The sequence below is a fragment of the Acinonyx jubatus genome, chromosome F2, assembly GCF_027475565.1.
Source record: "Acinonyx jubatus isolate Ajub_Pintada_27869175 chromosome F2, VMU_Ajub_asm_v1.0, whole genome shotgun sequence".
Taxonomy (NCBI): domain Eukaryota; kingdom Metazoa; phylum Chordata; class Mammalia; order Carnivora; family Felidae; genus Acinonyx; species Acinonyx jubatus.
Genome location: NC_069394.1, coordinates 29,844,994 through 29,869,725, shown reverse-complemented (window position 1 = coordinate 29,869,725; position 24,732 = coordinate 29,844,994). Strand labels below are relative to the sequence as shown.

Below are 24,732 nucleotides of genomic sequence, written 5' to 3'. Positions count from 1 at the left end.
TTCCTCATATTTAAGTGACTAGAATAAATTCAGAATTTAAATTCTAAATTTTTGATTGTCCCCTAACAGCTGGATTATTTCAGCTGTTCCTTTGTGGGCATTTACATGTGACCTGAAGGTCTAAATCATTATAAGTGTATACATGTAGTGTGTGTGTGTGTGTGTGTATATACATACATATATATACATACGTGTATGTGTATATATATATATACACATGTGTATATATATATATACATATATACACACACACACAGATGGCTTTATCTTACTAAGCAATCATATATATCTTATGTATAGCTATCTGTGTGTGTATATAATCTGTGTATATATATGTAGTATAACACAGTGTATGTTAGTAATATAGCAGGCTACACTGTAATATGGTATATGGGCTCCTGGGTGATGTGCCAATTCTTGATTTCGGCTCAGGTCATGATCTCACCATGCGTGAGTTTGAGCTTCCGTGTCAGGCCCTGCGCTGACAGCTCAGAGCCCACTTGGGATTCTCTCTCCCTCACTCTCTGCCCCTCCCCAGGATTGAATGCACACACGTAGACGTGTGCTCTCTCTCTCAAAATAAATAAACTTGTAAGATGGGGTGCCTGGGTGGCTCAGTCAGTTGGGCGTCTGACTTCGGCTCAGGTCATGATCTCAAGGTTCATGAGTTCCAGCCCCACATTGGGCTCTGTGCTGACAGCTCTGAGCCCAGAGCCTGCTTCGGATTCTGGATCTCCCTCTCTCTCTCTGCCCCTCCTACGCTCACACTCTGTCTCTCTCTCTCAAAAATAAATAAATATTAAAAAAAAATGTTTAATAAAAATAAAATTAAAAAATAAACTTAAAAGATAGTATAATAATCGTGTATTTGCTGTCTTGTTAAAAATTATCTAGTAACACTTCCCCAGATCACAAATGACAACTTAGAATTAATCTCTCTTAATATTTGGTTTGGCCATATATTGTATAAACTGAAGATACAACATGGCAAAATCTTCAGCAATTCTTCTAGTAAATATGTTGGTAGCTAAGATTTACCACAATGGCAATATTCAATTTTAGTAGGAGATTTTATTTTAAAAAGTTTCTAATAACTCAAAGGGCTTCAATTAATGATATATATTAAGACAGAGTAAGGCAATATGCATTCTTTGGAAACCAAGCACTATGTTTATTTCTAATTAAGGAGAAGTTAAGAATAAAATAACTTCATTAGCTCCACACCACCCTCCCTCCGTGGGCTGGGCAATGAGGTTGGAAGGATATGAGAGAATGTAGCCAAATGATAAAGTGAGCTCAGGTTTCCCTCTAGGTATTGCCCAGGCACAGGTATGTCAACCTGAGTACTACTGACATTTTTGGGATGGATAATTCTTTATTGGAGGGTAGGGTACTGTCTAATGCATTGTAGGATATTTAGCAGCATTCCTGGCCTCTCCTTGCTAGGTGCCAGTAGCACCCCTCCAATTGTGACAATGAAAGATGTCACCAGACATTGCCAAATGTCCCCTAGGAAGAGGGGAGGAAGGCAGAACTGCTGTAGCATGATCAGATTTGGGGAACTGGTAAAGAAGTTAAAAAAAAAAATTAGTATTAATATTAATTAAGGAATTCCTGGTCCATACACAATAAGGATAAATGAAAATAAACAGATAAAGTTATCAATTAAACCCTGAACTTTTATGATGGGATATTAAATAAAATTTGAATTAACATTTGTATTAATCCAGAAAAGAATTTTTAGAATTCAAATTAAGGGAGGTTACCTGGTTGACTGCATCTGCCTTGTAGTTTCTGGATCTTCAAACATCTTCACAATTGGTTCCGTTTCTGCCTGAAGCTGTTTAAGTTGTGCAACAACTGTGGTTCTTTTTTCTCTCAAAGCTAATTAAAAATGCAAAGGAGTACTATAATGCTCAACTATACTGCTCACCATGAGAATATCTCTGGAAAAATTTCAATTTATTTCAGTTGTACATAGATTATTTGCCCCTAGTATATTCACATGCCAGGAACCACCAACCCAGTAAGTCTCACAAATCCATTTTTTTTTTCTTTCTAGCAATGCAGAAGCACATAAAGAAGTCCTCTTCTTATTCTTAAGGAAAACTGAGGAATATACAAATACAGCTGGGGGAGGGGGGTGGCTGCTGAGAAATTATCTAATTCTACATTTCAAATACTTTACTCCTAGTGTTTCATTTGTTCTCAATGAATTTTCTCAGATGAGTATTATCCCGGAGTTCCTGAACAGAGACTCAGAGTGGTTTACACATTACTATAGATTTTCAATTAGGTTGAATGGATTTTAAATCCAACCAATAATCTCTTTTCACTATAAACCTACTTTTGTAATCTATCAAACCCAATTCTAGTTTCTTTTTACTGCATTATGAAGAGCCACAGAAAACTTGAACATAACCTACCCTGCAGGCATGCTTTAAACTTTTACTCTGAAATAGTGAACTTTTGGGGCACCTGGGTGGCTTCGGCTCAGCTCAGATTATGATCTTGCAGTTTGTGGGTTAGAGCCCCACTTCGAGCTCTGTGCTGGAAGCTCAGAGCCTGGAGCCTGCTTCGGGATTGTGTCTCCCTCTCTCTCTGCCCCTCCCCCGCGCGCGCACTTTCTCTCTCTCTCTCAAAAATAAATATTAAAAAAATTTTTTTAAAAAGTTAACTTTTTCATCACAAACTAAAATTTAAAGAGCTACTGTCATTTACTGTAATACAAGTAAAAAATGTGATTATGTTTAGTATAATAATTTCTGTGTTACACATTAAAAAGTATTACTAGAACAATGTTTCTCAAACATAGAAGGGGATATGTGCTTAAATTATGGAAAATGTCAATTTAAACTAAATAAATTGTATTTATGTACTGAAAGCATTCTTAGAATCTTTTAAAATACCATGCTCACAGAAGAAATAATACAGCATTTTTCAAACTTACGGGGAAACTTTTTTTTTTTAAAGGAACATCTATTACCATAGGAAACATGTGGAAAACACCATACCACAGCAGTTCTCCAATTTGAGTGCTGGGCCTCAGCCAACACTTTGTGATTAAGTAGATCTGGGGTATGACCTCAAAATTTGCATTTCTAACAAGCTCTCCCAGGTGAACTGACGATGCTGGGACTGGGGACATTATTTATGAGAACCGTGACTATACCCAGATGCCTCAAGATGGAAAAAAAAAAAAAAAATCTCTAAGGCACACAGATGCTAACTGAAAAAGTTACTAGCAAACCAAAAACAGCCACATTCTCAGATAATTCCAAGGAGACAATTCATTCATAAGCACAATTTTGATGATACATACTATAAACTGAAAATATTTAAAGACCATGTTTTAAAGTAGTCTCACACTTTTTGTGGTGAGAAAATAATATACTTTAGATGACATGTAACCTTCACATTACCTTTCATCCAAAGAACTTTTAAACCATAATAACCTCAAATAGCATTAAAGGCTCTTGGCTAAAAGCTCTTTTATAAATCACAAAACTTTAACACACATATCCTCAGTTCACAAGACAAGCTGTAGTTCCAAATGACAAAACTTACCATGTGGAATATCATCAGAATAAAGATTTTTGTATACATCCATAGCAAAGTCTACCATGTTGGTATCACTAAGAAGATCCAATTTCCCTTGTAATAATTCTTTTTCATTATAGATCTGCAAGAGAAAATTGCTTTCTAATGACTATGTTTAAGTTCCCACAAATAAACTAATAAATATCCACACCAACTCTACTGATAAGCATATATAGTGGTTTCCTTGCCACACCAGGAATCAACTCAAATTTTTTACCTTCTTAGTTATCTCTCACATCCACATGATGCCTACCCATCTCTCCTTGAGGTGGGTTCTCCTCTACCCCCACATATTTTTTTTGCTAAATCATTTGAATCCTTCATAATCCTTACCCATCCACACCACTAAAACAGAACTAGCACCCATTCTCTAGGTCAGCCATGTCATATCAGGTCTTTGCTTTGCAAGGAATTCAAGAAACAATTTAACCCATACTACAGGGATCAAACAGACACACAAGCAAACTCACATAAATGTGAAGTTTAGTGCAATGAGCAACATGTAAGGATCCTATACAACAGTATTCAAGGAGACAGTAATCAAAATTAAAAAAAATTTTTTTAAGTAAACAGTCATCAAGATAAGGCTTCAGCAAAAGATCTGCATACTAAATTTAATTTTGTCAAGGAAAGAAAAAACACAAGAAGATTCCACATTTCACTGCCTGTGAAAAGATGAAGGTGATCAAATGGTACAGCTATGAGATCAAAACTGAAACTTCCAAACTATTATATAAGGAACTCCTACAGAATATAAGAAAAATAATTGAAAATGGCTAAAAATTTTAATACCCACTTTACAGGAGTATAACCAAATGGCCAACACCGAAAAAGGTTCTCAACTTCATTAATCACACAGAAAATGCAAGTTAAAGCCACATTTAAAAAAAAAAAAAACAAAGAAAACATGCACACACACAAACAAAAAACTGGCAATACTGGTGTTGGTGTAGAAGTAGAGTAACTGAACTTACTTTTCTGGCAGAAGTACAAACACTATGGAAAACTGTTTTTATCTCCTAAAATCAAACATACATTTTCACCCAGTAATTCTGATCCTTGATACCCAAGAGAAATGGGGGAATATATTCAAAGGGCATTTCCAAGAATGTTCATAGCAGTACTAGTTGTAATAGCCAAGTTTATCAACATTAGAATGGATAAACTGCAGTCTACTCATCTAACATATTAACACTCAGCACTGGGAACGAAAGAACTACAGTTACCCTAACATCCTGGATGACTCTCACAGTGAAGGAAATAAATCATACAAAGCACTACAATGCTTTATTTCAAAACCAGGCAAAACTATTCTAGGACTAGTGCTTACTTTGGGGGGTGTAATGACTAGGAAAGGTCAGAAGGAAGGTTTTTAGGATGTTCGTAATGTTTTATTTATTGATTTGGATGGTGGTCACACAAGTGGGTTCACTCTGAAAAAAGGCATTATTATTTGGCACTTTTCTGTATGAATGTTATACCTGATAAAAAGCTTACTTAAAAAAACAGGAGAACCTAATCTTCAGCGAAAACATCTTTCTCTAGCATGTCAACCTCTTCTTGCCACCCCATTAATAGCTTTTAATTTGCATCGTCTCTACTGTAGATTCAAAGCATTGCTCCTCTACCATTAAGACCTTACTAGCCTCTTAAATCTGCATTTGCTTATATCACCTTCTCTAAATTCTGCCTTATACCCACCCACACTTACTCTGTAAAGGGTAGATAGGAAATATTTTAGACTTTTAAACCAAGAAGTAAAAATCTAGGATAGGCTTTATAAGTACTGTAAGAGTTTCCACAATTTTTTTTCTAAGTAAAAAATAATGGAGTAAAATTTTTTGTAAAAGAGATCTACTAATGAGAAGAATGCCATTCTTTTTGGGTGGGAACTGTTTCACTCAATTGGGGTATAAAGTCAGTGTTCTATAACTGAAAATGTTTGCAAATGTCCATCTGTTACAATTATTTTTAACTTACAGACCACACAAAACAGGCAAAGGGCTGTATGTGCTTCACGGGCTATAGTTTGCCAATCTGTGGTCTATCAATCTCTGGGAAACAGCTCCAACTTTTTAACAGATTGAAAATATTCTTTTGACATCTCTTCCTGCTGTCATCCTCCACAAATCCAACATCCAATGAAGATCTTTAAAAACTCAAGGTTTGGAGCACCTGGGTGGCTCAGTCGCTTAAGCGTACAGCTTCACCTCAGGTCATGATTTCACAGATCCTGAATTCCAGCCCACATCAGGCTTTCTGCTGTCAGCACAGAGCCTGTTTCGGATCTTCTGTCCCTTGCCTCTCCGTCCCTTCCCTGCTTGCACTCTCTCAAAAATAAACATTAAAAAAAAAAAAAAAAAAACCTTCAAGCCTTAAAATTTCTTCATCTCACAACTTTCACTTAGTACCTCATCTCTAAGACTTCCAACTTAAATTCATCATCTTGGTCACCAATATCATTAAAATGCTTCATCATCCCATTGTACCCTCTGCTCTTTCTCATTTTTATATCACCCTTTTTCGTTGGCACCGCATTAGCTTAGATATCATTTTTTAGCTATTTCAAAGATTTCCTCATTAGTAGTAGTATCACTGATTCCATCCATTTTCTCAAACCAAATACAATTCAGTGTCAATCCCTAGTTCTGGGGAAAAAAATCATCTGTTTTCTATGTTCTGGCTAAGGATGACTATAAAATGTTTCAAGAGCAGGCAACAATGCTATTCAATCACATTTGTGCTTTTTCCCTGCTGATCAGCAATCCATCTCTAAATGACATATATTTACTTGTCTACCTCCAAACATGTTTACACTACTTCAATCATCTTCCAATGTTCCTTTCAATCTGAGAGTGACTGGCATGAGCTCTTATATGATTTTCAATCTCAGTTGGGTCATCCACACTTACCAATTCTTGTATTTGGTCAGTTTTCTCAGTCTCCACTTCTTGTCCTTACCTCACTCCTCAAAACCCCAACTGGTTGCCTCACTCCTCTCTCATACAGGATGGCCTACCCTCCGAATAGAAAATATTCACGAGTACTTACTTTGTCCTACAAGACTAAGTACTTTATATGCATTATCTCATGTAATTTGTCTAACAATCCCATAAGGGAACTTTGCTGTTCCCTAACATCACAACTTTGGAGTTGTGTTATTTATTTTGAAAAGGATCAGGTGAATGAGGAGTATACATATCTAATGAACCGTAACTACCAGGAAGATTTGAAAAGTTATCAGAACAATGTTATGTTTCTTTGAAGGGCTTTTTGGTCTTATTGCTTTTGGGACACACAAATCTACTCCCCAAATCTAGAATTCCCTAAGTAAACTTATGTTGTAATCTGCGTTCACATGCAGAATTCATTTACTTTTCTGGCTAATATTTGAATCCTTTCATCATAGTAATATTACTTCATTATAATTAATAAAATGTTATCAATTTCCCAACAAATTCAAGGTATAACTAAGACCAGTATATCAAAACTTTTAGGGTTGAGATGTTTTGAAATGAGGTACCAAAACCACAGACTAATCTCACGATATTTTGAGTAGCTAAATGAATGTTAACACTCAAATTACTCCAAGTCTGTATACACCGAAAAAAGCACTGTTAAGTAAAAACTGTCCAATTTTTGGCGGGGGCAGGAGGGCGTCCCCATCCGACAAAATATGCCACGCTTCTAGAAGTGGCAGGAAAGACCAGGAAAACTCTAAGGGAAAAATTCACAACTTTATGGAAATTAAAGTCTAGCTATTTCACATAAGGGTAGGAAAATTATTCCAAAGTTCCAGCAAACAAAAACAAAGCCAAGCACATCCTTCCCACAGTTTCTGAAAGAAAAATCAAAATCTCTCACACACCAATTTGCTTTTGGAAGCCAGCATTACAATGCCCAGCGAAGCTGGCGAATGATCAACTTCCGAGAGGAACCGACGCGGAAGTCCCTCCGGCACCGTCACGTCAAGAAGTGAAGCAAAGACCTCTTTCTCCCCCTAAGTTGCTTACTGTCACTTCACCTCTCTTCACAACCGAATTCTGCGGTGCTAATCAACTGAGAAGACGCTAAACTACCAGCAGATCCTTACTGCCCGATCCAGGACCAAACTGGCGGCCGCCTCACACGTGTCAGGCCTAGGGCTAGAGTCACCGCCTTTCGGCCTTCCCCAGTGTATCACGCGTTCCCACGCCTTCCTCGCGCTCAAAGCCCCCCTCACCTCTTTTACGGAGAGAAATTCGAGCAACGGAAAGACTAGATGCCGATCCAAAAAGTGCGCGATACGAGTAGTCAAGTCGTATTCCGCCATCTTGGCAAAGAAAAAGGGAGTCTGAGCTCACTAAAACTTTATTCATAGCGCCGACAAACGAACAGACAGGCCCCAGGTTGCGCATGAGCAGTAGTTCAACAAGCCAGGGGGAAAGGGGCGGGGTTCAGCCCGTAGCGCTCCGCGAACAGTGGCGCATGCGTGCCAAGGTAAGGTAGTTCCTTCCTCTAAGCAACTCTGGGACTGGGCGGAGCGGCGGGCTCCAGATCTTCCGTTTGAAAGTTTGTCAGTATCCTGCAGTGCATTTCGCTAATAAATATTGAAAATTGAGAATTGATTGCTGAGGGATTGTCGGTTACATTGGGATGCGGCAGAGGACAAGATAATGAGGCTCCTGTATAATGAGGCTCCTGTATTCCGAAAAGTTGCGTACAAGAAGGAATAGACCTGAGGTTTCGTTTGATATATATTGATCATTTTGTAATCGTTTGTTAAATTATGGTGGGACGCGTTTCTAGACAGGAAACAAGTGAAATAATTTTAGTTTATAGTAAAAGCCATAATTTAGTGGGGGTGGTCGGGCTGGGCCTGTTTAATTGGGGGGTGGTCGGGCTGGGCCTGTTTAATTGGGGGTAAGAGAAAACTTAGGGTAACAATTTAACTGAGAGTTTGTACTGACAGAAGGAAGCCACGAAAATTGGAGCCAGGGTAAAACTATGCTGGTGGAAAGCAAACACAAAGGCCGTAAGACAGGAAAGGACTTGGTATGTTCCAATAGCTAAATATACTGTGTGACTAGACAGTAAGGTAAACGACTCTGAAAAGGGCTAGGTCATGATTAAGATAAGGAGTGTGGATTTTATTCTGAAGTTTCCTTTGCTAGTCCGTTTTCATCTTTCAGGCCTCTTCATTTTGGAGTCCTTGTGGGTCTTGGAGCTTTTCTCTATCTACGTTAATGCCCTAGTTGATATAATTCAACCTAAGGGCTTTAAGTGCAATCTATACCTTGACAACTCCCAAAGTATAGCTCCAACACAGACTATTAGTTAGCCACAGACTCACATACATTTAGCTGGCTACTCAACATCTCACTATTAACATGTCCAGAACAAAACTCCCCCATGTAGCTCATCAAAACCTGCTCTGTTTGCACTCTTCCCCATCTCAACGAATGCCAGTTCCATCTGTTCAGTTACTCAGACCCCTCGGAATCACCTTTGACTTTGTTCTTTCTCTTACATTCTACATTGAATTTACTAACAAACCCTTTGGTTCAAACCTTTGAAGCATATCCAGATCCGATCAGTTCACACCACCTCCAAAGTCACATCCTTAGTCCAAACACCGTCAATGTCTTGCTTTGATTTTTGGGGTAGCTTCTTCACTAATTAGCTTGCTCACCCTCTTTTCTACCTATGATTTATTCTGATACAGCAGCCAGAGTGACTTTAAATATGCTTAAAACTATCCAAGCCTTATTATCTTACACTGACCTCGTCTTCTTCATCTCTTCCTCTTGTTCGTTCTAACCCTGGCCTGAAGCAATAGTTTTCTAGTAGATTTGTCTATTCGGGACTTTCGTATGAATGGAATCATATAATAGGTAGCGTTTTGTCACTTTGCATAATATTTTCAAAGTTCATCCAAGCTGTAGCATTACTCGTACTTCATTTTTTTCTATGGCCAAATAATATTCTATTATGCTGCTGTACCACATATGATTTACCTATTTATCCATTGATGGACATTTAGGTTGTTTCTACCTTTTGGCTACTATGAATAATGCTGCTATTAACATTCATGTGCAAGTTTTTGTGTGGACATATGTTTTCAGTTTTTTTGTTATTTACCCAGAGAGGTATTTATCCCAGTCAGGCTGGCCCCAGAGATTGATTCTCAGTGGGAGTAGAGAAAATGGGGAAATTTTGGTGGGTTGGATGTCTTTTTTATTGAGCAAAGAAGAGGAAGAGGGCTTTGCAGGTGGTTCAGGAACAATGTGAACAATGTAGAGACACAAAAACAGGAAAATGGAAGAAGCATTTGAGAAAGACAGCTTGGGAAGTTAGCTGAAGATCGAAGACTAAGGGAGGATACGCCAAAAAAGAAAGATGAGGGCCAAATAGTAGAAACCTTATATGAGGAATTTGAAATTTATCTGAGGTCACGAGGAACCTTAAAATATTTTTGAATATAAGAGTGAGTAATCCTATCTGTGTTTCAGGAAGATAATTCTGACAGTTGTATGCACAGTGGGTTGGATAGGTGAAATGCAGCCAGGCTGTGGAAGGTCTTCAAAACCAGACTGGGAAATTTGGATTTGATCAGATAGGCAATGGGAGCCACTCATTAAGTTCTTAAATAAATAAATAAATAAACAAACAAACGTACAGTGGTTTGTTATCCTTTAAAATTAAACTAGAAGTGATTTACAAGTTGGATTAAAGTGGTGACAGATTGGAAACTCTACTGATTTGCCTGGCTTTTCCCCTGGAATTTTCCTTGCTGGTTTGTGAAAATATCTTGTTTCTTTTTATAAGAGAGATTTAGCTCCAAAGATGGAAAATCTGACTTTCTTGCCTTATTATCTTTCTAGTGTTTTAGTTAAAAACAGATACTACAGAAGAAGAACAAGCAAAGCCTCACCTAGTACTCAGTGGTATTTGATTCTCATTCATTTATTAGACATTGATTGAATGCTTTCCATTTGGCTGATCACCATGTCAGGTTCTATGGAAACAAAGAAAGGAAACCAATCTCAGCCCACAGGAAGCTTATAGTTTATTGGTGGTAGCAAGCATGTAAAATGTAAAATAATTGTTGCACAGTGTGAGAGAGTCTATTCAGAGTGCACTTGGGAGTCCAGGGCAAGAAATGATTTGCTGTCAGAGGAAGTTGGGTCTTCATGGGGAAGGTAACATTTGACTACCTCTACCAGAATACATAGATGTTTAGCTGGCTAAGAAAAGAGGAAAGAATGAGGGATGAGCAGGCACACAGACTTGGCCTTGAGAAAAAGCATACTGTGATCAAAGACATTGAGAAAGTCTTTATGCCTAGAGGGTGCCATGTGTAATGTCGAGTGGCAAAACATTAGTCTGCTTTGAGGGATCAGGGCTAAAATGTCAAGGGTACTGAGGACTATGCTGGTAAGTTTAAATTCTATCATGCAGGCCAGTCTTCCTAACTCTTTTAACATCTCCCTTTGACACACCCTCTTCCTCTGTCTTTCTAGTTCAGGGTCTGATCATCTCTCACACAGACTACTGCAATAGTCTTTCAACAGCTCTCACTGTCCCTGGTCCTGCAACTCATCTAACCTGTCCTCCTTTCTGCTATCCAGATGACTTAAATATACAGCTAATTTTGTTATGAACTGAATTGTGCCCCCCAACTCCCAAAATTCATATGTGAAGTCCTAACCCATAGTACCTTAGAATGTCATTGTATTTGGAGATAGGGTCTTTAAAGGGGATGATTAAGTTAAAATGAGGTCATTAGGTGAGCCCTAATCAAATATGACTGGTGACCAAATATGAAGACAGATTAAGACACATGCATGTACAGAGGAAAGACCATGCGAAGACACAGGGAGAAGAGAGCCATCTACAAGCCAAAGAGAGAGGCCTTTAGAAGAAACAGCTCTGCTAACACCTTGATCTTAGACTTCTAGGCTGTTATTTAAGTCAACCGGTCTGTGGTACTTTGTTATGGCAGCCCTAGCAAACCAATAAATTCTGCACTTCCTATTTCATATAATAAAAGTCAAAACCTCTTAGCATATTACATATAAAGTTCTTTGGAAACTTATCTCTCCAGAATCTTATACCTTTCCATGCTAGGCTCTGCTCAAACAAACCACCAAGTCTACTGTTTCTCTACATTAATAAGAAGAAAGATCCCAAATAAACAACCTAACTCTACACCTTAAGGAACTAGAAAAAGAACAAATGAAGCCCAAAGTTAGTAGAATAAAGAAAATAATAAAGAGCAGAGCAGAAATAAATATAATAATAAAGAGCAGAGCAGAAATAAATACAATCAAGAACAGAAAAACAAAGATTAACCAAACTAAGAGTGGGTTCTATGAAAAGATAAACAAAATGAACAAATCTTTAGATAGCCGAACGAAGGAACAAAGACAGAGGATCCAAATAAAAGTCATTAATGAAAAGATAACCTGCAAGAAATGGAAAATTTCTTAGAAACATACAACTTACCAAGACTGAATCAAGAAGAAACTGAAAATCAGAATAGACCAATTACTCTCATAGGAAGATTGAATCAGTAATCAAAATTCTCCTAACAAAGAGAAGCCCAGGACCAAATGTCTTTACTGGTGGATTTTACTCTTTACTCTTTAAATAAGAATTAATACCAACCCTTCTTAAACTCTTCCAAAATGTCAAAGAGAAAGGAACACTCCCAAATTCATTTTATGAGGATAGCATTATCCTGATAACAAAACCAGAAAAGGATACTACTAGAAAGGAAAACTATAGGCCAATTTCCCAGGTAAATATGGATGCAAAAACTCTCAAAATTCTAGCAAACCTAATTCAGCAGCACATTAAAAGGATAATTCACTATGATCAGTGGGATTTATTCCTTGGTTGAAAGGATGGTCCAATGTATGCAAATCAGTCAATGTGATACATCATGCTAATAGAATGAAAGAAAAGAATTGTATGATCATCTCAACAGACAGAAAAAGTGTGTCTATTCTATATCTAGGTGTTTTTAAAGTTTTTTTTCCAAAATAATTATTTGACAAAATTCAACATCCATTTATGATAAAAGCCCTTAATAAATTAGGCATAGAAGGAGCATATCTCAACATAGTGAAAGCCATGTATAAGAAGCCCACAGCTAACATCCTACTCAGAGATGAAAGGCTGAAAGCTTTTCCTCTAAGCTCAGGAACAAGACAGTGTGTCTGCCTTCACCACTCCTATTCAACATAGTCCTGGAAGTCCTAACTAAAGCAATCAAGCAAGAAAAAGAAATAAAAGGTATGAGAATTATGGGGCGTCTGGGTGGCTCAGTTGGTTGAGTGTCCAACTCTTGATTTCGGCTCAGATCATGATCCCGGGGTTGTGGGATCAAGCCCCGCATGAGGCTCTGCACTGAGTGTGGAACCTGCTTAAGATTCTCTCTCTCTCTCTGTCTCTCTCTCTCTCTCTTCCTCTGCTCCTCTCCCCTGCTCATGCTTTCTCTCCTGAATAAAAACTTTTTTAAAAAAGGTATCAGAATTGGAAAGGAAGAAGTAATATTGCCTCTATTTGCAGATGACATGATTTTATACATAGAAAATCCTGCACACTTAACCACAAACTCTTAGGTCTAATCAGTGAATTCAGTAAAGTTGCAGAATACAAAATTAACATATAAAAGTCAGTAGTGTTTCTATACCCTAACAACAAATTTTCTGAAAAAGAAAGAAATCAATCCTATTTACAATAGCATCAAAAACAAAATACTCAAGAATAAATTTAAATAAGGAGTTGAGAAGTCACTATTCTGAAAACTACAAGACGCTGATGAAAAATTAAGGCACAAATAAATGGAAAAGTATTTCATGTTGATGGAGTAAAAGAATTAATATTGTTAAAGTAGCAATACTGCTGAAGCCATCTATAGATTCAATGCAATCCCTACCAAGATTCCAATGGCATTTTTTACAGAAGTAGGGGAAAAAAAAAACTTCTAAAATATATGTGGAACCATGCATTTATTGCTTCTTCACTTGCTTTCCAGCAGGTCATTCAGACGAAAATGCCCTTCTGCCCCCTCCCACCCCACTGACCACCTTTTCACTTTTTAAGACTCAAATGAAGCATCATCTTCCATATACTGTGTTTTCCACTAGCAGAGCATATCTGAAGTAATTAATCCCTCTTTCTAACCCTCTTTACTGGCAGCAACATTTATCCCATCCTGTAACATTCTAGCCCACTTTTTCTTTTTTCTACATGTTTTTTTCCTCCTACTTTACTATACAGATCTTGAGTATAAGGACTATGATATCTGTCTTCATAGTCCCAATTCCTGTCTTGGTGCCTGGCACATAACAATTATTCAATAGATACTATGGAAATGAGTAAGTGTGCACAGTGTCTGGATATCCAGACCTATGTGTTCTTCAAAGAAATCCAGCCATATTTTGGAATGGTTTAATGAAATCCTATCATTACGATAGGGGACACATGTTTTAGAATGCTCATGTCTCCTGATTTAATAGTTTTCTTACATATTTCTAAATAACATTATTTGTAATCCAGTTACCCTTTTATATACTGCATGCAGATGCCTATTGCATTTTAGCGTCTGCCTTCTTTAGTTATATTTCCAGTTCATTTACTCAGCACACATTTGTTCAGTTTCTATTTTGTGCTAGACACAGTGCTAGATTGTGAAGTTAAAAAAAAAAGAGAGAGAGAGACTAAATGCTGTTTCACAGTTAGGTAAAAGGGACAGATACATAAACCAACAATTATACTTTAGTGTGGTAAGTGCAAAGATAGAAATGTACAGGAGGCATTAATGGAGTAATTTCATTAGACTGAAAGTGCAGATGTACCTTTCATCTAGGTGTTTTTTAAGTCTTTTTTTTCTCCTCCCAAATAATTATTACTTCTTGGAGTGTGTATCTTCAGAAGATGACTTTTTCCTGACCTTATTCTCTTGCACTGGAGGGACCTCTTGTAACTCCTTATGTGCTGATTCTACCTAATGCCTGCATGAGAATTTCCAGAAGCCTCAGTCCTGCTGTCATCCTCATTAAAGTATCACAGAGAGAGAAGGTGCCTTTGGAGGACTTAAATCCCCTTCTTTCTTCACTTACCACCTCATATAAAGCTAGGATTGACAGCTAATTCTATTCTACTCTGAGACTTTGTAATAAGTGCAGTGAAGGATATTCGCCAAAGGGAACCATCACTGCTCTTTCTCATCTGTCTCCAACACCAGGACCTGGAATGTGGCTACCTCATTCTTGGGAAAGGAGCAATTACTGGTAGTTGGGAGTATCTCAGAGGAATCTGAAAGAATTGTGATGAATCTAAAAGAGCTGACAAGCTAATATAAACTGCTGGCCACTTCAGAACGTAATTAAAACACCTGTGTATCTGTTCAAATACTTCTAATTCGGTGTGTCTTCTATAGAATATTCTGTGTTGGTATTATCTGTCTTTAAAAATTCTTGCAGTCTAAATAAGCCCTTACCGCCTGATTACCAGACCAGTGTGGTTGGTTAACATACTTACCAACAGAAATATGTGCTGAAATGCAATACAGGCTTCTGATAATGGCAGTTGTCATTTGAACACATTCTCTTATGTGATAACAACCATCTTCAATTATCTGGCTAAAAATCCTATTTAGCATTTATTTGAAAATTTTGCTGTAAAAAATACAGGCTCTTTAAGAAAATAATTTTTAAATCAAGTTTCCATATTACTTTAAGTTATATATCTCAAGCCAATGTTAGATCTACTGGCTATGAAGAAATTAAGCCAGTATTGCATGCACGTCCAGTTACTGCTGATCCAGCCAAAAAATAAAAGATAAATATTGAGATATTATAAGGAGCCAGGCAGAATTTTTAGCCTGGAACCCAAACAAGAAAACACAGTTTTCCAGGCACTCCAGCGCCCCAAGGCAGACGAGTTAAGTAGGAGAACAGTAACACTGTTCATACTTGTGGTATACCCTTTGTCATATCGCATTTACTTGATCTGTTTACATGTCTGTCCCTTCCACTAAACTATGAGTTCTACAAGGTCAGGAATGAGGCATATTTATGTCTATACCCATTTACCTTTTGGAAGAAATAAAGAAAAGAGGGAGGGGGAAAGGCCTGTAGGTAGCCCCAAAGGGGAATAACAAGTGGATTCATGGGAAGGCATTTAAATATTTTAATATTATCAAACTAACCAGACAGTAAGAGACTATGGATGTGGTTAGTGAAGTCTTACCTGACTTTGCTATTTAGAATAGCTTCCTCCAACATTTCAATATCTTGTTTATTTCCCCACCAATGCTTATCACCGTCTGTGTTTACTGATTTAAGTCTTTCTCACCTCAAGGTAATTTCATGAAGGCAGGAACCTAATCTGTGGTCTTTTTCATTACTGCCTGATAACTGTTTGTTGCTTATTAACTATTTGCTGAATGGATCTTTGAATGAATTAATATGTGTTATTTAGGCAGAACTACATGATAAGAAAAGGCTTACTTATATATCCTGGTGTGTGTGTGTGTGTGTGTGTGTGTGTGTGTGTGTGTATACACATAAATATACATACAGACATGTATACATATATACATATAGAACTATTGAAAAAGGAAAGAATGTGGAGTGTCTGGGTGGTTCAGTCAGTTAAGCGTCCAGCTTTGGCTCAGGTCATGATCTCAGGGTTTGTGAATTCAAGCCAGCATCAGGCTTGCTGTCAGCACACAGCCCGCTTTGGATCCTCTGTCCCCATCTCTCTCTGCCCCTCCCTTGCTGGCGCTCTCTATCTCAAAAATAAATAAACATTAAAAAATAAAAAAGAAAGAATGTGAAAATTCCTTGATTCCTGGAATTTGATCTGTAAAAGGGAGATCTCTCCTTTTTATTCTCCTATGTGACAATGGGAAATTAACTCCATGTCACGGAAGGAGGGAACTAAGCTAGTGATACTCTTATTTTGAAGGCTTCTCTGAGTCCTGGAGATCAGGAATGGGGGAGTTGTTACAGGCATTAAGCTCCATTTATTTAACAAAAGTATTCTGTACCTGTTATGTGACAAGAACTGAGTGGGGCCACAAGATACAAAGATGGCTCAGAGGAAGGTTGTAAAGCAGCAACAGGTAAAAACAAGAGCTCCTGGTCTGTGAGCTGCTGGAAAAGATCTGTGTACTAGCTTCACGTCTTTTGTTTTGTTTTTTTAATCTCTTCATTTCGTTTTGATTTTTAAATAATTTGTTTTTTAAAATTAAAAAACTTTTACTTTATTTTTAAGGCATTAACATAATATTTTTTAATTTATGTATTAATGGTTTAATTCTTTTCTAATTTCTGTCACCTCAGTGTTGAGCTTTTCTAATTCTGATTGACGATATTCTTTCACATCTTGAATCATTTTCTTAATGTCTTTTTTAGGCTTGTTTTGAAATGGTGGGTTACAGTTTTGAGCTGTTTTGTGAGCACATTTTCCTTGTCTGTAGGAATGTTAGTTTGCTCCCTAATTCCTTTTTCTTATAATATTTTGTAAGGGATTTTCCCTCGATACTCTCCTCATGCTCACTTCTATGGGAAATTAAAAATCCCCCCCCCCCCGAAAATTTACGGTTAGGCTGGTGGAGAAAAGCTTTTCTGACTTCAGCATGCCCCCTCTTTGGCTGTTCTCGTATAGCGGTCAAAACCTTGGTGGCTAGCTGTCTGGAATTCTCTGGCCCCACTTCCTCCCCCTGCACCTTTTCTTTCTGAAAATCTCTGCTGAGATTTCTTCTCTGCGCAGCAGCTTTTCCTCAGTGTGGAACCCTACCCCAGATCAGCGCACTGGGGCAAGGCGCAGGTTTGGGAGTCCCAGGGAGCCCTCCTGCTCTGTTCCCTGCAGTTTCGCGGGCTGAAGCGCCCATCCGGCGGGAACGGACAAGGCGCCGGCTCCCACCCCGGCTGCGCGCTGCCGGCTGCTGAGCCTGGAGCGCGCTCGCGGCGGCGGTGGCACCTGCCGGCACCTGAGCTCACCTGCCTTGGGCTATCGCAGGGCTATCGCAGGGCTTCTGCTTTTTCAGGGCATCCGCCTGCTGGCTTCCTTCTTCTTCCCGCACTGACCCTGAGAATCTGACTATTGGGGATTTGGCTCTACCCGCTTGTATTTTGGGTGCCCTAGCTTTGCTGCCACGTTTACCGAGACGTTTTGGCTTCCCCACGTAGTTACTCTGTTTTTGTGGTTATTTGCTTGCTTTTGCTTGTTAGTTTTGTAGGAATTCAAAGACTTAAAACCTGGGCTTCCACCGTCTCCCCCGAATCCCTGTCAACCGCATCTAAAGCTGAGAGAAAGCTGAGACTAAGCAGATATGACCTTCCACACAGGCTCTTTGAACTAAAGAGCTGTCCTAAATGTATGCTTCCTCGTTATCCATATCACCACTGTCTACACATTTAGCAGCTTATTTCTTCCCTAGCCAGTCCTTCTGGGTTCACCTTTGTCTTCAATCTCCATGCTTGGTTTAAGTAATCTCCCTAACAATCACGCAGGACCATGTCACTTCCCTGTTCCAACTCCTTGGCAGTGCATGCAAGACCCTCCATAACTGGGGACTTTCTCTTTCTCTTGTCTGATCTGGTGCACAACCTTCCAACCCTGTGGGTTAATGGCTACTGGCCTGCTTGCGATCACACACATATTACATTGTTTCATGCACAGTGCTTTTGGAAGGCCTTTCCCACCATTTCTCTTCTGGCTAATTCTTATTTGACTTTCCAGACTTCACTGCCCTCCTCTTGGATCTTACAGCATCTTGTACTTCTTGTCATTGACCAAGTGAGATACATATGATCTGCTTAAGTGTCTGTCACTTCCAGTTGGCAGTAAACTAGGGACGTCTTACTCACCTTTGTGTGCCTCGCATCACATATAATGCTTTGCACATAATCTTAACATTTTCACTGCCACTTGCTTCTATCTGTCCTTTCTGAGTCGTTTTACAACTGCTACTTGGTACTAGCTTTGTCCTATTTACTGCCATGGTATGTTAAAAGAAAAAAAAATCAATTTTCTCTCCAACTGAGATATGTCTTCTGAGCTTCAGAACATTTATTTGCTGCTTGAGTAACATCTTCACTTGTGTATCTCCCAGGAATCCAAAATCAAGATCTGGCTCTCCACTGGAGTTCCCTTTCTTCATCAATGGCACCTTGTTGATCATGCCCGAAAATAGGAGTCATGCTAACTCACTATGTTTTCAAAGCTCCCCAGTCATCAAGTCTTACTGATTCCACCTTCCAAGCCTCTCTCAGCTCCATCCTTTTCTTATCCACTGTCACTGCACCACTTGAAGCCATATAATCTCTCACCTGAAGCCATTTAAAATAGATTGCTAACTATATTCCTGTATCTACACTTGACCTTCTCTAATCTGTTTTACATATAACAGACAAAAAATTACTCCTCGAAAATGAAAATCTGATCAGCTTGTCCTCTGCTTTAAAACCACTCACTGGCTAGGGCCCCTGGGTGGCTCAGTCACTTAAATGTCTGACTCTTGATTTTGGCACAGGTCATGATCTCACAGCTCTTGAGATCAAGCCCCACATCTGGCTCTGCACTGACAGCACAGAACCTGCTTGGGATTCTCTCTCCTCTCTCCTTCTCTCTTTCTGCCCCTCCCCACTTGCACTCACACATGATCTCTCTCCCTCTCTCAGAGTAAATAAACTTAAAAAAAAAGTTGCTTTTCATTGTTTTTAGCATGAAGTCTGAAAATCCTTAAAATGGCCTCTAAATTCCTGTTCCTTTTGCTCACTGATTTCCTTTAAGTTTCTCAAATTCAGCCAACTCCTTCCTATCACCCAGTCATTCTATTTCCTCTGCCTGGATCCTCCTTCCCCCTTACCAGGCCCAACTCATACTTTGGCTGTAATATGGTAAATACTTTTCTGCTCTTTATAATTATATTCAATAAATATAGCCCTAAAAATAGTTTACGTTTGCTTGTTTTTGAACTTTACATATGTGAAATCAAATTCTACACATCTTTTTATGACTTGTATTTTATACTCAACGTTATGTTTGAAGGATCCATCCATATTGCTGATTGTATAATTTTTCCTTTTTCTTGCTCTACAATATTCTACATTTTCTTAAAATCTGTTCTAAAGTCAGTGAACTTTAGGTTTGTTTTCAGTCTGGGGCTGTAATGAACTATGAATAATGCTGCTACAAACCTTCTTATACACATATCCTGATCTACCAGTGCACCCATTTCTTCATAGTATATTCCTATGACCTTTGACAATTAATGCCAGATTGTTTTCTAGAGTGGGCATTCAAGATTATACCCATACCAGGAATATATGGGAGTTACTACTGATATACATCCTTGCTGACACTTTTTAATTCATGCCAATCTGATGGAGGAGTGTTTTTTTTTTACACTTTTTTATAATAAATTGATGCTTTACAAAATAATAACATGGCAATATGTGGTCAATTGTTTCCAGAGCTGGCCACACAATACCTCTAATTTCACATGCCCTTCTGCAATGTCATTTTGTAGTTTCTCCATTAAAAATTTGGAGTTGATTTCTCTTCTCCCCAAATCTGGGCTGGTGTGATGACTTATCTTGACTTCTAGATTTAAGTCTTCAGAAGCCTGGTAATTTCCACTTTCACTTTCATGGAATCCAGCTGCCATGTAAGTTCAGGCCAGACAACTGAATGGCAAGAGATGATGTACAAAGAGAGAGGACACGCCATCCCCCAGCTATTCCCACTATCCCAGTTAAGGTGCCAGACACAAGTGAGGTCATCTCAAATATTGCCCCTTCACCTGAGCTTGCAGCTGAATGCAACCGCATGAGTGGTCCCAGCCAATATCATATACAGAAATAATAAACGCTTGTTACTTGAAGCCACCCACTTGTGGTTATTTTGTTATATAACAATAGATAATTGAATGAAAACATATATCAGAAATCTTTAAAAATGCCTATACCTTCCATATCAATTTCTTTCTTTTAATCATCTATCTTAAAGAAATGTTTTAAAATATGTACAAAATTGTTAACCATAGTGATAGTTGCATTTTTTTAAAAAGTGGAAACAACCTGTGTGTTTAAAATGTTAATGTGGAGTAATAAAATAAATTATTATTCTTTTATAGCATAGAGCACTTTATAGACAAAATTACATTGAAAGGAATTTTGACGATATTGGAAGATGCTGAAGAAAAATAGGAGGTGGTGGTAATGGCAGGATCAATATATGTTTATACATATATTCTTGTTTAAAAATTGTACATAGAAAAATAATTGGAAAAAGCAAATCAATATATTAACAATAGTTTGGGTGGGCTCCCCTCCCACCCCCCAGTCTTTGAAAGTTTTCTATGGAGATCATATATTACTTATCTAATGAGAAAAAAGATACTAATGTCATTTTTTGGAGCAGTAGAACACTTCAGTCAAATTTGACACACTCTGGCAGAGAAAAATCCCCTACTTAGGTTTAAAGTTGTACAGGCTGTGGCACTCTGCTTCCCCTGGTGGCAATCATTTCAAATTTCAGAAGCAGACATAAAGGCTAGGTAGCCCACGTTTTTGAAATTTAGAGACAGTTTCTAACTCTTTTTCTAAATTCAAAATAAACTCTACTCTTTTACTGTTAGAATTATTTCGTAAAAGAAATGGCATTTCAAAGCCCTGACTGTAAGAAGAATGCAATCTCAAAGACAACCCTTTAAGCACATTTAACTTTATGAAAAACTCACTAAGGACTTTGAAATTTTCATTTTGCCATGGACTAGGGAGACTTTATTTGGGCAACTGGCTCCAAGAAAGAAAAAAAAACGCTGAAAACTTAAGACTACACAGAGATATTGAAAGCCCTATATATTCTTACTCAGTAGAAAACCACCTAGATTTCCTAATAAAATTATCTTTCAAGTTGAAAGGGATGAAACTTCTAAAGTTATAAATCCAGTTCAGCTTTCTTCAAGGGCAGAGTTTCTCCAAATGGAGGTGCTTATATAATGTTCAGCCTCAAGGGCGCTATCCCAGACTCATGGATATGAATCTCTGGGAGTGTGGCCTAGGAATCTACATTTTTAACAGCACTCACAGGGGAGGTTTATACACCTACAATTGAAGGAAACATTGTCTTTTAAGGCTTCTCTATATTGATCTGGTTGGCAGATCATGGCTGTAACATGTAAAAATTCACCAAGGTGTAAACTTAAAAAAGTAAAAAGAAACAAAAAATATTAGGAATTACATAATTTCCTTAGCAAAATAAACTTAGCAAGTTTTAATTGACACTAGCAGTCATAATTTATATATTTCTGTTGCTCTGAAGCAGATTGTTTTGCATTTTGTTAGCAGACTTAGGCACTGGTCATTTTAAGAGTCTCATGCTCTACCGACTGAGCTAGCTGGGCACTGGCACTGGTCATTTTAGAAACAATATTTTATATAGTTTTGGTTAAAATAGTCTTATTTTTTAATGGAAAATAATTCTGGTTTATAGCCAAATTTATGTGAAAAGACAAGCCATTATTTTGTTTTCTTTGATATAGATAACATTCATTACTATAGATTGCTAAAATTTTGTATTTCTTTAGAAAGTTGATGTTTTAAGTAAATGGTACATTTAAACCCATGGAATTTTTGTTTTGTGAGTATGAAGAAATGAAAACTTCTACAAAAAGGAAAAAAGAAGGGTGGCTGGGTGGCTCAGTCAGTTGAGCATCCGACTCTTGATTTGGCCTCAAATCGAGCCCTCTGTCGGACTCTGCACTGAGCATGGAACCTGCTGAAGATTCTCTCTCCCTCTCTTGCCTCTCTCCACCCCAACTCATGCTCTCTCTCTAAATCAAAAAAAAAAAAAGGAAAAAAAAGAAGAAGAAGACAGGAAGGGAGGGAGGAAAGAAAGAAGAAAAAGAAAAAGCAAAGAAGAAAGAAAATGGAAAAAAACGGTGCCCTAATGACACAACATTTCTGTCCCTTCTACTCAAAATAAATCCCTTCAAATAACTTAAGACATTTCACATGTTTTGATCGTCAGTTTTATCCTAACTGTTCTCTAATTCCCACTTATAAAAGCTTTCTGAACTGCATAATAGCTTATTATAACACTTTATGTTTGAACATATTTTGTAGTCATTTCTACTGATATGTATTTATAAGATTTATTATTATTTAAAATATGTGACTATTTCTGTGTTGGAAAGAGAGAAGCAGAGACTCACTAAGGGGCAAGGGGCAGAGCACCTTAAAGAATTTGTGGACTCTCATTCTGATGCCTGATTTATCACACACCTTTACAATTTTACTAGTGTTAGAAGGAGGCCTATTTTCTCTTGGAATGCTACATTCTTTGGGGGATGAAGTGTTCAGAGTCTTTAACACTGTATAAGAGTGTCCCTAGAGTATTTGGCATCTGGATATGGCCATCATCAGAGTAATGAAAGATAGAGCAGACCAGAACTAACTCTGTCCAGGGGAAAAGCAGGATAACACCAAATCTTCCCAGTGTTGCAGAAATAATGGCTTATAGCATCTATATAAAATACTTCTTCAGTCGTGCATTTAAGTTGCATTATTGTCACCCAGCCTACATACAATTAGGAAATTAATAGTTAATGAGTTTACTATAAAAATTTAGGTGATTTTACACCATAATTTTCATAACAAGTATAGGTTGTAAATTGTTTTTGTCACACATATAATAGTATCCTTCTCTTTTTTCAATAATAAAGAGTGCTAAAAAATTTAAAAGGATTTCTGAAATATAATGAATATATTTCAGAATATTGAATAAAATGAAATATAGTGAAATGTAATGAAATGTAATGAATAGCCCACATTTGTTTAGAAATTATTTCCTTAGTATTACCAGGAGACACAAACTTCTAAACTAGATGGACTGTCTCATTTTGTCTTTATGAAACATATATATTTTTGCTTTTAATATAAAAATCATATGTACATAACAAAAAGGCTTAAAAATTCAGATGAGCTGAGAAGGCAATAATTAAAATCTATGGTAGAACAACCACTTAGAAATAATCTCTGTTAACATTTGTATGTAGGAATACATCAAGAATGAGACTGATAGGTCACTGCATTTATTTAGCACAATGTACCCAACCTTGCTTTATGAACATTAGCTCATCTAATTCAAATAAGAGTTGTACAAGAGGGTACTATTATAAATTCTATTTTACAGAAGAGAAAGCTACAGAATAGACTTAAAAATGACTTGCCCAAGATCAGGCCACTTGATTGACATTAAGCCACCCAGGCACTCCTTTCCTTCTTTACTTTTTAAGGCTGAATAATATTCCTGTGTATGTACCCTACCACATTTTGTTTATCCACTCATCTGTCAATGACATTTGGCCTGCTTTCCCCTCTTGGCTATTGTGAATAATACTGCTATGAACGCAGCTATGCAAATATCTTGTTGAGATACTGCTTTCATTTCTTTTGGATATAAATCCAGAAGCAGGTTTCCTGGATCATATGGTAATTTTATTTTTAATTTTTTGAGAAACTATCATAATATTTTCCATGGCAGCTGCACCATTTTACATTCCCACCAACAGTGCACAAAGATTCCATTTTCCCCATGTCCTTTTTAATACCTGTTATTTTCTGTGTTTTCTTTTTTTTCCCTATAGCAGACATTCTAATTGGTATGAGATGATATCTCATTGTGCTTTTGGTTTGCGTTTCTCTAATTAGTAATGTGAGAATCTTTTCATGTTTCTTGGTCATTTGTATACATCTTTGGAGAAATATCTATTCTAGTCCTTTGCCCATTTTTAAATGGAGTTGTTTGGCTTTCTGTTGATGAAGATCTTTATATGTTCTGGATATTAATACCCAATGTACATATTTAAATACATGTAGAATAACTACTTTGCTATGAAATCTATACTCTGGCATATGTATAGTGTAATTTTGAACAATCCTTCTATTGCAAACATGCTATTTTCATGTGATAAATTAAATTGCACTGATCATATTGATTTTATGATAGTTTCTGTATTAGTTTCTGGCGTCCATTGTAACAAATTACCACAAACTTGGTCGAAGAATTTATTCTCATAGTTCTAGGGGCTAAAAATCTGAAACCTGTCAGGACCACACTGAC

General features: G+C 37.5%; 1 protein-coding gene and 1 long non-coding RNA gene across 3 annotated transcripts in view; both read right to left on the bottom strand.

Annotated features, from left to right (window-relative positions):
• EIF3E (eukaryotic translation initiation factor 3 subunit E) overlaps positions 1-24,732 on the bottom strand; it is a 91,777-nt gene that overhangs the window by 46,500 nt on the left and 20,545 nt on the right. Inside the window, exons 1-3 of one of the 2 annotated variants that reach the window (XM_015070432.3) lie at positions 7,823-7,984; positions 3,568-3,682; positions 1,767-1,884 (exon numbers count right to left, since the gene is read on the bottom strand). In XM_015070432.3, the coding sequence (XP_014925918.2) occupies positions 1,767-1,884; positions 3,568-3,682; positions 7,823-7,912 (323 nt within the window). In that variant the 5' untranslated portion in view covers positions 7,913-7,984. Of the gene's footprint in view, positions 1-1,766; positions 1,885-3,567; positions 3,683-7,822; positions 7,985-24,732 lie in introns of those variants that run through there. The other variant, XM_053208695.1, reaches the window with a different exon arrangement.
• Positions 4,625-7,816, bottom strand: LOC128312912 (uncharacterized). Its single transcript, XR_008292861.1, has 2 exons — positions 6,012-7,816; positions 4,625-5,033 (listed from the first exon to the last, which is right to left on the bottom strand). It is a non-coding gene; the product is annotated as an uncharacterized LOC128312912 (long non-coding RNA).